Here is a 13,182-nt window from a genome sequence, read left to right on the forward strand (position 1 = left end):
TGCTCCACATTAAATCAATTGCTTGATTTTTTAAATGAGAAAAGCAAGAAAATATGTTTCTATTGTTTCTTGGTGGACATGTTTGATTGTAAAAGGGTGCAAGATGTAAATGTGATCAGTTGTCTGGCACTTTGGTATTCCTACCAAAGTGCCAATCTCATAATCTGACACAGCACTCTGTGCTCAGTAATGAATAAAGGCCAGGACATTTTTGTTGGCTAGTTCTTCTGGTTTTGATTTATTTAAAATAATCAAATTTTCCCCAAAACTGTTTTGATTTATTGACACCTCTATTGATTTATTGAGCTTCTGAGAGTTGTATGTTTGTGGTTCTTTAGGGTGTTTGTGGTGTTTTACAATCTTGTAATATCTGAGGCATTGTGTGTTTCTCTGTTTTTGGTTTGATTGATCTTGCAGTGCTTTTCGAGTATTTCTGCAGGTTTCTGTTCTTCTTTTGCTTTTGTCTTTTGAGTTGCTTTGCATTAATTCTTTTTCATTTTCAACCGCAGTAAAGTTAGCATGAAGTTGAATATTTACTAGATTTTGGAACCTTAACAGCATTTAAACCAAATTACCTAGAGCTATCAAACTATCTTCATTTTGTCAAGCGTGATTTCCACAACCTTCACTTGTTCATTTAAATGCCTTTTTAGTTTTGAGACACAATGTTTCAGATGTCAATAACTGCAAGGAAAACAAAGAGCTTTCAAACCTCAGGTAATTTAAATAAAATGATTTATGAACATCTTCACAACTTTTATTTTAACAATATCTATCACCTAATTGAATTTTTAGAAATATTACCTTTATGTGTATGAGCAGTTATGCATGGGAAAGAATACGGTGAACCCAGTGTTCATAATGTTCAATTGATATTTAAGCAAAATAAGTGCATATAACCATATAATATAACATATTACCACAAAACAAATTTAACATAGTTTTCAATCATGCATTGTGTTCAAGAAAGATAGGGTTCAGTCTTTCTCTGATTTCTGAAATAAATTTCTTTATTTTCTGTTTTTATTCAGATAAAGATCAACCACATACTGTATGTGATACATATAATCAAAAGAAAGGAACTATTTAACCAGAGCACCAATGAAGGTCAACACATTTTTTAAAAGAGCACACAGTACACAGTAAAATTCCACCTTATTTCAATGAGAAGAAATTTCTCACTTTCAACTTCATTATACACTTGAGTAATTTCACTAGTGTATAATGGCTGTCATTGCCGTCGTTTAAGAAATACGATTTATGAATAACTTGAAAAAGATATCTTGAGATGTCAAAAAGAAGTAAATTAATGTCTATAGTGTGGTAGCAAATCCATCAGACCCTGGTTATGGAGCCCTCTAACTCAGCAGGTTTTGCAGATCACCATTACATGAATTTCTAGAGATATGGAACAAATCCATTGTGATGGGATGAATTAAATATTTAATTTGTTTAATTTAACTCAACATTATCTTCCAGGAGGTGGTGCCAGAAGCATCTGGTGGGACAGCATACATTTTTGTGACTGAGGTCACTGCAGATATTAAGCTGATCTGTAGTGATAGGGTTGCGAAAGTAGCTGAGAAGCAGCCAGAAAAGCTGAAGGCATTGTACACTTTTTGGGGTGTCAATAATAAAGTTAGGTGAGGTTAACGCACTTCTTCAGCGTTGTGTGGAATGCAGAAATAGTGCCTCTCATTTGGCAGATTGGGTTGATGGACCTAAATTTTAAAAGTGGACACAATTCTCAGTCAGCCCTGAAAAGTCTATACAATGAGTTGTGGAAAGGCAATTCTGTCTTAGCTGTCCTCGAATACTGGAGGAACAATGCAGATTCCATCCTGGCAGTGAAACAGTACACCAACTATCTGTGCTCGCATGAACATTTGAGGGGACATAGGAGGTAAGGTTAACGACCGTGTATCCTGGGATGTCTTGCGGGAGGAGTTGTGGTTGTATGAGGTGAGAGGGCTCATACAACCATCCAGTGTGCCATCCAGTCCTTAATTTGCAGAGCAAGTAAACTATTAGTTTTTAGTGCTGAAACTGCATTCTCTGAGTTACCTTGAGCTTGTTCTAAGTGGGTAGAGGACTTGTTTACTCTCCAGTTTGTGATTTTCATGGACAGAATATCAGGATGCAGCTGAGGCTTTTAATGTATCCATCCAGTCTGTATATTTGAGAATTGCATTTCTACTATTTGTGGATGACGTTGTCCTCTTTGCTTCATTCAACTGTAATCTCTGGCATGCATTGGAAAGATCTGCAGCTGTGTGTGACATGGGCAGGAAAATATTTCCTTCATGTTTCTGTCCCACAAAAAAGTGGCTTGCTCTCTCCGGGTGAGGAGGGACCAGCTGACCCAAGTGGAAAAGTTTAAGTATTTCACAGTCATGTTCACAAGCGAGGGAAGAGGGAGTTACAAGATTGACCAGCGGATTGACAGTAAACTATAATGGTGAAGTGGAAGTTGAGTTTTCAGATGAAGCTCTCACTTTTCCAGTTAAGCTATGTCCTCACCTATAGTCATGAGTTTGGGTAGTGGCCAAAAGAATGAGATCACAGGTACAAGTGTTGGAGATCAGATTTCTCATCTGCAGTTGTGGGCTTACTCTTCATGACAAAGTGAGGAACTCGTCTCCATGTATTAGCCTCAAAGACATACCAAAGACTTGTGTGCCAGAGTTCTGGGTGGCCAATTCAAATCTGAGATTTCAGAAATGTTTATTGATTCTATCAGGAGAGACTGGATAAAATGTCCAACCCTTAACTTCTTCTGAGTGACACACAAAGGTTTAATATTTAGATTTCAGAACATGGTTTGCCCATTCATTTGATACCAAACAATCATAGCCATCTTCTTCCTGAAATAATTATGGTGACCTTAATTGTATTTTAATCTAATATTTTCATTGTAGCTTTCTGTAAGGGAATGAAGTAGGTGACTTCATGCCTTTAAGCTGGCGTCACACTACACGACTCGACACAACTTATAGTCAGAGAGCATGTCAAATTTAACGACTGCAGTTGCTGAATCTTGCTGCCTTTTTTGTCCTAGAGGGTGTCAAACTTTACAATTAGGAATTGCAGGCGGTGACTAATTACATGATTCCCTCACAAATTTTTTTATCATGGTTCCACATCTAGTGCACTGCGAAAGTAGTGCGAGGTATTCTTATTTCGGCAGCCAATCAACGTGGAGCACACCGGAACAGGAAGAAGAGCACCATATGTAAGTAAACAAACAACATGGAGAATAAGCATGTAAACATCTTGAAAAATGTAACACAGACACTGTTTTCCACAAATAAACATCTTCAAAAATATAATTCTTCTTTATGAATATAGAACAAATTTACAAAAATAAAACACGGTTAAAAATATAAAACCCCTTTAAAACAAATACTGGAAACAAATTAGCACTGCGCTATAACGTGTAATATAGGGGCACATTATCTCACAAATACACATCTGGCTCACTGCCCACCCCTACGACTTGCGACTCACTACGAGAAAATCAAACCAGTCTGATTTTATCATAGCAAGTAGCAGAGAGTTGTAGGGGCTGTTAAGAGCGCTATGACTGAGTCGCTTAGGGTGTCACACAACACAACTGACAGAAACTGGCGCTCGCTGCAACTCACTGTGATTTTCTTACGATCATGTAAATCAAGGCTATGACTAAAAATCCTAGGAAAAGTTGTATAGTGTGACGCCGGCATTACCTATAAGGAATGAATTTTAATATTATTATAAAATATTAAAGCTTCTGATATACTACAAAAGCAAAGGGAGAGGTTTGTATCCCTCTACAAACCTCTCCCTTTGGGGGGTATGGATGGTAGTACCATACTATGGTATGGTAGTATCATAACTGATACTGGTGGCAGTATCATAACTACCTTTAAATTTTAAATCCTTTCCATAATGCTTGTTTCTTTTCAAGCATTCTCCTTTCCAGAATTCTGTTTAATCTGTTTAATAATACATTGCTCTTTAATTTAAGACTAAACAAGTGATATCTACAGGGATTTGCACAGACATTCCTTGTTTCTTGAAGTTTAATGCAGCTAGTTATGTTTCTTTTAAGTATAACCATAGGGTTTCTTCAATTAATATAAATAGAATGGTAAAACATGGTGTTCATGGCACATAACATACATATGAGCAATTTTAAGATATGGCTGCAAAGTTTCTTGAAACTGAAAGCTTAACAAGAGTCCTTCCTTGCATTCCTACTGAGAGGTGGCCCCAAATTTATGGCCTTTTCTCTGGTTTTGGAGAATCTCTTCTCTTGAGTTGAGAATCACCAGGCGTACTTTGTTCATGGCGAAATGGTTTTACAGCTATCTCAGTGCAACTATTATCTCTCATGAGAGAGGTTTAGCTAAAACCTCTAAAAAAAGATCTTCTAACCTTTTTTTTGGCACCACAAGGAATGCAATGCAAGATTATTCAGGCATGTTCCAAGTGGGGGATACTTGCAGACTTACTTGTTAGCAAGAAATTAGCACATACATACCCTAATATCAAATAGTATGATTTACAGATGTATGGACTCTTCAATAGTTTACAGTGTTGTTGATGTTTAAAAACAGTTGACCTATAAAACTGATTGATCAAGTCTCTCCAAAATGAGGGCTAGTGACCCCTGAAATACAAAAATTTCCCTGAAATTCCAGCTACACTCAATTAGGAAGAGTTTAGGGAAAGCATACAGGTATTAGTTTTATTTGAAAGGGATAAATAGACACAAAAAGATAAATTTAGAATGTCAATTTAGTCATTATGTCATTAAGTCTTTAGCTAGTAGACTGTGTGACCACCTATTATCAACAGATTGTTGTATTTTACTTTAATATGTTTCCAGATTAGAAGTAGCTGGCTTCATCCAGCCTCCAACATAAAACATATCATAAAGGCATTGTTCTCTTGATAAGCAGGACTTATTGATTAATTTATGTTTTTCTTTTTTGATTTTTACATTTGACATTCAACGGGATCACCTGGGCAATCAACAGCTTCATAGACAATGAGGCATTATCAATCAATTTAATGACACCAAAACCTTTAATAACCAAATTTTGAAAAGCATACAGGAATAACATACTATATATAAATATACACTTATTGATACTTAATATATTACAAAGTTCCTGCAATGGCAGGAACAAAGGGCAAAGGACAACAGAGAAACTCCTTGTTTGGTTATTGTTGGCAGGTTTGCAGTTTACCTCAAGATCAGTTAAATTAATGTCACGCTTAATAAGGATCACAAAGTACTGGCCTTTTGTTTATAACAGGAGGATGTTCCCTAATTTATGTTAGCTACTGATTTTTAATTTCATTTGAAGAAAATGTTACATAAAGTTTTTTTTGCACATCCTTACGCTCTTATTAAAAAAATGGTTACACTTTCATGTAATTAATACAAATAAAAATCAATTTCAGTATTCACTCCATTGAAAGTTGCACACTATCGGGTTGAACGTGATGTTGCTGTTCATATTTTCTTGCTAGAAGTGAAAAGAAAACCATAGCTTTAAACAGTGGAACAGCTTACATTTTCTTCCAACAGTTAAAGGTAGATGTAACAACAAATTTTAAAAAATCTTTAAACCTGTTCCAACTCTGGCACATTAAACAATTTAAACCTTTTGTAAAATATAATATAATACAATGATAGGGTGGTTACTAAACTACCATTGGTACTTTCTGAAAAGCAAGGGAGAGACTACAATAATCCTCACCACCAGTGAAGATCGTTGTTAAAACCCACTCATATTAATGGAATACATACTGTGCTCTCCAAGCTCTGCGAAGTTGCCCCCCTACAAACAGCACAAATGAGTAAACACGTGTCTATCTACAAGGAAGTTTACAGTTACCAACACACTCTGTGCCTGTGGTTTCCTGCAACATTGCTGAGTGACATCACACCCCCGAAAAAACAAAGTGCATTACTTCGGAAATGAAAGCAGCACAAACGCTACTTTCAATGGCATAAACCAAGCACTAACAAATGCTTTGGTTTTCAGTGAATGTGCTGTTTGCTGGGGGTGGGGGGGTGACTTAATGGAGCTGGACAAGCAAACAGTTTCTGGGTTTCGTAGCACTGCATACTGCAAAGGACGATTTCAGCTAGGAGAAACGTGACACCTTACAAAGGCAGTCACATCTGAGTCTTCAGATGTTGTATTCTACACCAAAGATTGACAAGGAATACACAGATATGAGGACTGTTACATAATCGTACTACTTTTGCACGCAAGAGTGTTGTAAATACAAAGACAATGACAATGACTGTTTTTTAAGACGTTAGATATATTTTTAGTTATTTTTTTCTGAAAATTAAAATATCTTTCCAATATTTTTGCAATCTGCATATATGAGACTGTAAAGTTTCCAATACTGTTTTGCAGATGTGTTAAGAATTACCTGTGTCAATTTAGGACATAGTGCCCCTTTAAAACAAATCCTGGTTCTTTTTCACATTTATGAATTTGCATTGCATAAAAAATATAAAAACAATGGTCTTGGAATACAGGAAGTTCCTAATTCTTTTTAAATGTGTTGCTCTAAAGATGGATCGAATCTTTAAATGTCCCTTGATTTGCATATTTATTTAAGAAGGACACAATGAGAAACTGGTTATTTTTTCAGATTTAAAAAAGCACACAGCTACAAAGTATTAAGGTGTGCTAGTTAAAGCGTTTTTTAGGAACATACAATTGATTGCTAATTTTTAAGGCTTAACCAGCAACACTTCTGATTAGGGTATGATATTGGAGACAAATTTAATTTTTCTGTTCACACAAATGCACAGAAAATGTATTAAATGCAAAATTAACAGCTGCCTCTGGGCAAACAGAGAAACCAAATAGCAGACATTATCCTCGCACCAGTAACAGAGTGCTTGAACTTAACAGATGAGGTTACTGGAATCGCTGTATATGATAAGTGATTACCCGAAAAAGAAAGTACATCTCAGGAACTAAAGCAGCTGGGAATCTACTTTTAATGGCATAAATGGAGCGCTAATTAATATAACTGGTCTGGTTCTACTACGACATTACAGGGGGGCTAAGTGAGACTTGAAAAAAGAAGAGGCACCAGATCTTGGAAATGAAAGCAGCTGGGAAGCTACTTTCAACACCACAAACTGGCAGCAAAAAAGCATTAACAAATGAGACCAGTTCAGCTCTCCTATGCTGTTGTAGGGGGGCTAAGTGATGTCATGCAATCGGGGAAAAAAAAGGCACTGTATCTCAGAAACAAAAGCAACAGAAACGCTATTTAAACTGAGCACTCCAAAATTACTTATTACTTATTTCATAGACTGTGGTACCAACTGAGACAATGCCACTTTACCAGTAGCTTTAAATTTAACTGTGTAAATTATGCATTTTGTTGATTCTTTCATAGCCAACCCCCAATGTGCGATGTCCATGACCCGAAATTTTTGGAGTGCATTGATTGTCTTCAATGTAGTATTTCCTTTTATACACTTTAAGAGGCCTATATGTAGTTCCAGAGACTTCAATTACACTTCCAAAGGGTATATTATTATAGAAGTTCAGGTGGGTAGCTTCATCAGCATACGTAGTCTGCAAAGGAACAAGTAATAGGTTTATTCCATACTGAAAAGAGCAGAAAAAAAACACAACACTTCAGAAGTGGAGCCTTCTTCAGGTTTGTGACACACCTGAAGAAGGCTCTACGGCCAAAACGTTGTGTTTTCTTTCATCTCCTTTCAGCATGGAATAATTCAATTACTTGTTATTATAGAATACACACCTAAAGGAGCTGAAACGTTGTGTTTTCTCTTTTCAGCATGGAATAAAACTATTACTTGTTCCTTTGTTATTGTAGAATTGTTTTATTCAAAGAAATACTTAAAGATGTAAATAAATTTGACTCTTATGTTTTCTGGGATTCAATTATTTATAACAAATATAATACATTTGCTTTGTACAATAATATTATTATTGAATTACAAGATCTTTGGAATTGTATTAAGCAAAACTTTATCCAGCTTGTTACTATTTCCATTGTATGATGTTTTCCCTCTTGTCTTATTGAGAGGTGAATATGTCTGAAGAGCAGTTAAAATAAAGATGCCTCATCTTGGTTAAATTGTTCCATTGTTTGATTCATTTTGAAAAGTAAAAATTGAACTATGAAATGTTATGTAGGTTTTATAATAGTTAAGAAATTCAATAACATAAATCTACTGTATGTCTTTGCAATAAAAGAAGTATCTTTCTCACCAGCGGAGTACATCTCTAACTGTTGTCGTAGTCGCACTTTCTGCAAGCTGTCATAGAAGTTAGGCTCTGGTGTTATTCCTACAGTTGGTGGCAAGGTGAAAATCCTTGTTATTTTTCTTTTGTTTCTGAAAACATAAATAAAAAATGTCATCAATCTTATGAAAATGAGCAAACCCATCCATATTTTCTGTTAAAAGCTACTTATTCCAGCTAAGAGTAGTGGCAGCCTGCAGCGTCTCCTGGAAGAACAAAGTATAAGAAGTACAAAACCATGGATGAGGCAGCAGGGTGCCTACACCATCTATAATGTATACACACACAGGGACAATTTAGAGACAACAGTTAATCTAGCCAGCATGCCTTTGAATAGTGGAAGAAAATCAGATAATATGGAGAAAATCCACATGGACACAGGAAATAACATGCGAACTGCACACAAAAAGAGCTACAAGCCAGAGGTGAATGCTACATCAACAATGCTCCCTTGACACCTAAAATGAGAAACCATTTAAGTTAAAAAAGGGAATATTATAAGGAACACTAAAGTCCTAGGAATTTTACTTTTTTGGTGGCATGCTTAAAATGTGAAAACAAAGGAAGTCATCATCATCAATACAGTGTAAAGGTTTTGATGGTCTCCAACATAACCAAATGGAACAAGAATGGAGACACTCAACATCAGAGATTGAATAATAGTACTTTATTATATTTTTCATTTCTCTCTCATTATATCTGTTATAACTGAACTATTTAAATCCTATATTAATATAATTAATTTTGAAAATTCGCAATTTTGATTAAAAATTATAAGACAACAAAAGGAACCAAAGTGGAATTATTAATTAAAAAAATGTTTTAAGGGAAATATAGCAGTCAGATACCACTATTTATATTACAGTCGCGGTTGATTGTTGTGTGTACTCATTTCCTGAGATCAAGGGCCCTACATTTCAATTGTAATCTTGGAAGGTGAAATTGAGCCCTTACGAGTTTGCCGGGCTGCTGAACTCTGTAAAATTAAGAATTTTTGTGTGTAAGGTTTGCTGCTTGTGAAATGATTAACAATGTTATTAAATGAAGGATACACAAAACAAACACGTTAGCAATAGAAAGGAAATTCATTCTCAAAACCCACGTTTCATAAATAAGTAAAACTGTTTGCTCATTACACTTCCGTTTTATAAACATTGCAAACTATTTTTAATAGTAAACAAATCACGGAAAACCTGTATTTAACATCAAGGTTGATTTTTTACAGCAGTACAGCTACACGGGAAATGGAACTGCCAGACCGACTAGTTTTAATCAATGACACTATCTAGATTGCGTTGTTAAAACAACGTAGAATAGCTTAAAATCTGACTGTGTAAAAGACGTGACCATACATGTTTATAGCATTTATATGGCAGCTACACCGACAGAAAATGTGTTTTACTTTATGCAGAAGCCTACCATCAAATTGTACAAATAGCTCAATTTCTCAGCAACATCAAACAAAAACCTAAAAGAGAAGCACTTATATGAATTGACTTACTTTCTAGCATAAATGAGAAGGCCAAAGCTGACAAGAATAACGAGAAGATAGACATTTGTAGCTTCATTCCAGGCTTCGTGTACAGAGTAGTCAATACTACTAGTACCTTCATCGGCCATCACTCCGTAGCCTCCCATAATTATTAATAAATACATTTCTCTTTGCATAGGTACTTATAACTATACACTAAAGCACACGGTTCCTAGTAGTTTCTACACAAGCTGCATTCACAAATGTAGATTTACATAAGCCAACACGGATCTGCAAGTTCAACATTTGCAAGGTATCAGACAAAAAAAAAAAGCCACCATGTCACAGACAGTAGCGTGAAGCAAGCTACATTAAGCGAAACTAGCTTGGCAGCACCTTTCAAAATAAAAGTCCCCTAAGACCTGCCTCATAAAGAATAATCTTGGACCAGTTAAAGTCACATTTATAGCACAACAACAATTTATACATCCTCACAACTAGGTGGAATGTGATAAATAGACCAAACAGGTAATAGGAAATTGCCGTTCTTCATTATTTTTTTGTTTTCTTACAATCTTATTGGTGTTTTTACATCACTTCCTCCTTGCAAATTGACACAGAGCTGTACACTGCTAGACAGGAAAAAGTATCATTCCTGACCCCCAAAAAATTGGGCCTCTCCAAAAGTAGTTCAGATCTATTCTACAGACCCACAGGTAATAGAAAACCATCATGGTTTTCTCAGATAAGTGTCTCTGTCAAAACTGCTAGGGTTTATAGAGCACCTCCCATTCCCAGACTGGGACCATGCAGCAATGGGCAGGGAGTGGTCTCACCCCCCTCCCAACCAAACAAACTTTTGTGCCTACTCAAAAATACCTCGGATCTACTCTACAGACCCTCAGCTAATAGAAAATCACCATGGTTTTGTCAGATTAGTGTCTCTGTCAAAACTACTGGGGTTTATAGAGCACTTCCCATTCCCAGACTGGGACAGTGCAGTGATGGTGCAGGGAGTGGTCTAACTCTTCTCCTGTCCAAACCAAAATTTGTGCCTCTTCAAAAATACCTCAAATCTACTCTACAGACCCTCAGCTAATTGAAAATCACTATGGTTTTGTCAAATAAGTGTCTTTGCTAAAGTTGCTGGGGTTTATATAACCACTTGCTGTTCCCAGACTGGGACCGTGCAGCAATGGACAGGGAGTAGTCTCACCCCCTCCCGACCAAACCAAAATTTGTGCCTCTCCAAGTATAACTCAGATCTACGCTACAGATCCTCAGCTAATAGAAAATCACCATGGTTTTGCCAGATAAGCATCTTTGCCAATGTTGCTGGGGTTTATTAGAACACTTGCTGTTCCCAGACTGGGAGCGTGCAGTGATGGACAGGGAGTGGTCTCTCTTCTCTCCCGACCAAACCAAAATTTGTGCCTCTCCAAATATACCTCATACCTACGCTACAGACCCTCAGCTAATAGAAAATCACCATGGTTTTGCCAGATAAGAGTCTTTGCTAAAGTTGCCGAGATTACTAAGACTACTTGCTGTTCCCAGACTGGGACCATGCAGTGATGGACTCATTCCCTTCTCAACCAAACCAAACTTTGTGCTTACTCAAAAAGTGACTCAGATCTGTTCTACAGACCCCCAACTAATAGTATATAACCATGGTTTTGCCAGATGAGTGTTCTTTGCCAATGTTGCTGGGGTTTGTAGGGACCATTTAGCGGCCGATACTAGACTTGTCTTGAAGGGCATGTTATTGCAATGTGGGCATTGTTAACACTTCTCCACTGGATCATCCTTTCTGGTTTGAAATAAAGTGTCAATTTCACAATATTTTCCTTACTGTCTATGGGATAATTGTTTGGGGTGTAAATGTAAGACATATTATCAAACTTTGGTTTTCTGCTTTATTAAATTTATTAGAGTGTATTGAAATGGCCAAAATATTGAATAGACCTTCAGTGGTGATGTGTCTTTCCTGGGAAGGTGGCTCTGCCACAGACATGGTATGGAGCCTTTTTGATTTGATCCGGTAATGTGGAAATGATGGCTCACATGTTGATAATACCAGTTGATAATTGATTCCCCCCATGCATTCCGATAGACTGGGAAGTAAAGATGCCTTGCAGGTGTTCTGTATCAAAACACTACAGATGTTCTCTTAAATCATATCAGCTTTTATTATTTTGAGTGTAGAACTACTCAGACAGCATTCAAATGCTGCTTCAGCTGTCTGGCCTATTATCCTTTGGACACATAAATTCTGCACAGCACAGGGGGGAGGAAAAACTTTGTTTAACTGCAAGAAAACCTCCATGGGTTGGGAGTTCAATTTTGGATGATGGAAGTTTCGCGAGAAATTCTCTAATTTCAGATTCTATGTCAATTTTACCTGGTTTGGCATCTATGGGTATTTTTGGAAATGTAAATAGCTTTAGTTCCCAGAAGGGTCTTGAAAGTCTTGTGTATTGTTACAGGTAAGGCTGTCTGTTTCTTTGTCACTGATTGCAAGCTATTCAAAGACTTTTTCAGTGCCTCTTTACTATGCAGTAGAGTTTATATGTAACTGTTCAGTGGGTCCAGGTTTTTTTGTGTTTCATGAGTATTGGCATTCTCAACTGTGAGTACATGGTTTGACCAAAATATGTCTCTGTCTGATGCCTCATTTATTTCTAGAAAACAAACACAACATTAGTTTAGTCTATGCTATGTGTTTTCTGTGTTGTGATGTTTTGATCATTTGCCTTAAATCTAAATTTCTACCGAATGCATGAAAGTACCGCCCAATAATGTCCACCTCTACTTATAGACTTTCCTTCATGGCATATAGTTGATTTAATAATACATTGCACTTTACCAACACCTTCCAATTCCAACTGCAGTTTGCATTGGAATGTGCTCTGGGAATCTGAATCACAATAGCTTGTGAACAAGAGCTAAATCGTTGCTTCCAGACCACTGTTTGCTTACTCTTTGAGCAATTCTGTGTGACTATGTTCTCTAGAAAAGACTTGTATGAGGGTCGATTAACTCTTGAAAAACTCAGCTATCTGTGCAAGCAAATTTTGGTATGCAAGAAACTACAGTTCTAGCAAAAGTCTACATGGGAAGTAATAAAGGTACTGTTTACTTGGCCACAAACAACCCAGGACATAAGGGGAATTATTAAATTGGCTGGGTCAATTTCTCTTGAAATCTATTGACGATATCACTTCGCATATCTCATCTAACACTGGCTTTGAAAAGTAGCTGCTAGGATTGTTGATGGCAGGTTTGACTAAATTCAGTAAACAGCCAGGCAAAATCTTTAAACATTTGGAATAGAATTCCATATTTATTTTGGTCTGTATTGCCTTTTCTAATTACACTACATGACAAAATTTAACCAGCACTTGTTTA

At 36.5% G+C, this 13,182-nt stretch overlaps 1 protein-coding gene across 1 annotated transcript; it reads right to left on the bottom strand.

The window, feature by feature from the left end:
- Positions 1–5,051: 5,051 nt before the first annotated feature.
- Positions 5,052–10,160, bottom strand: smim19 (small integral membrane protein 19). Its single transcript, XM_006629874.3, has 3 exons — positions 9,805–10,160; positions 8,271–8,395; positions 5,052–5,516 (listed from the first exon to the last, which is right to left on the bottom strand). Exons 1-3 carry the CDS (start codon positions 9,969–9,971, stop codon positions 5,455–5,457), a joined length of 354 nt encoding a protein of 117 aa, XP_006629937.2. The 5' UTR covers positions 9,972–10,160; the 3' UTR covers positions 5,052–5,454.
- Between the last annotated feature and the right edge of the window lie 3,022 nt (positions 10,161–13,182).

This window comes from Lepisosteus oculatus, chromosome 1 (genome assembly GCF_040954835.1).
Source record: "Lepisosteus oculatus isolate fLepOcu1 chromosome 1, fLepOcu1.hap2, whole genome shotgun sequence".
Lineage (NCBI taxonomy): Eukaryota > Metazoa > Chordata > Actinopteri > Semionotiformes > Lepisosteidae > Lepisosteus > Lepisosteus oculatus.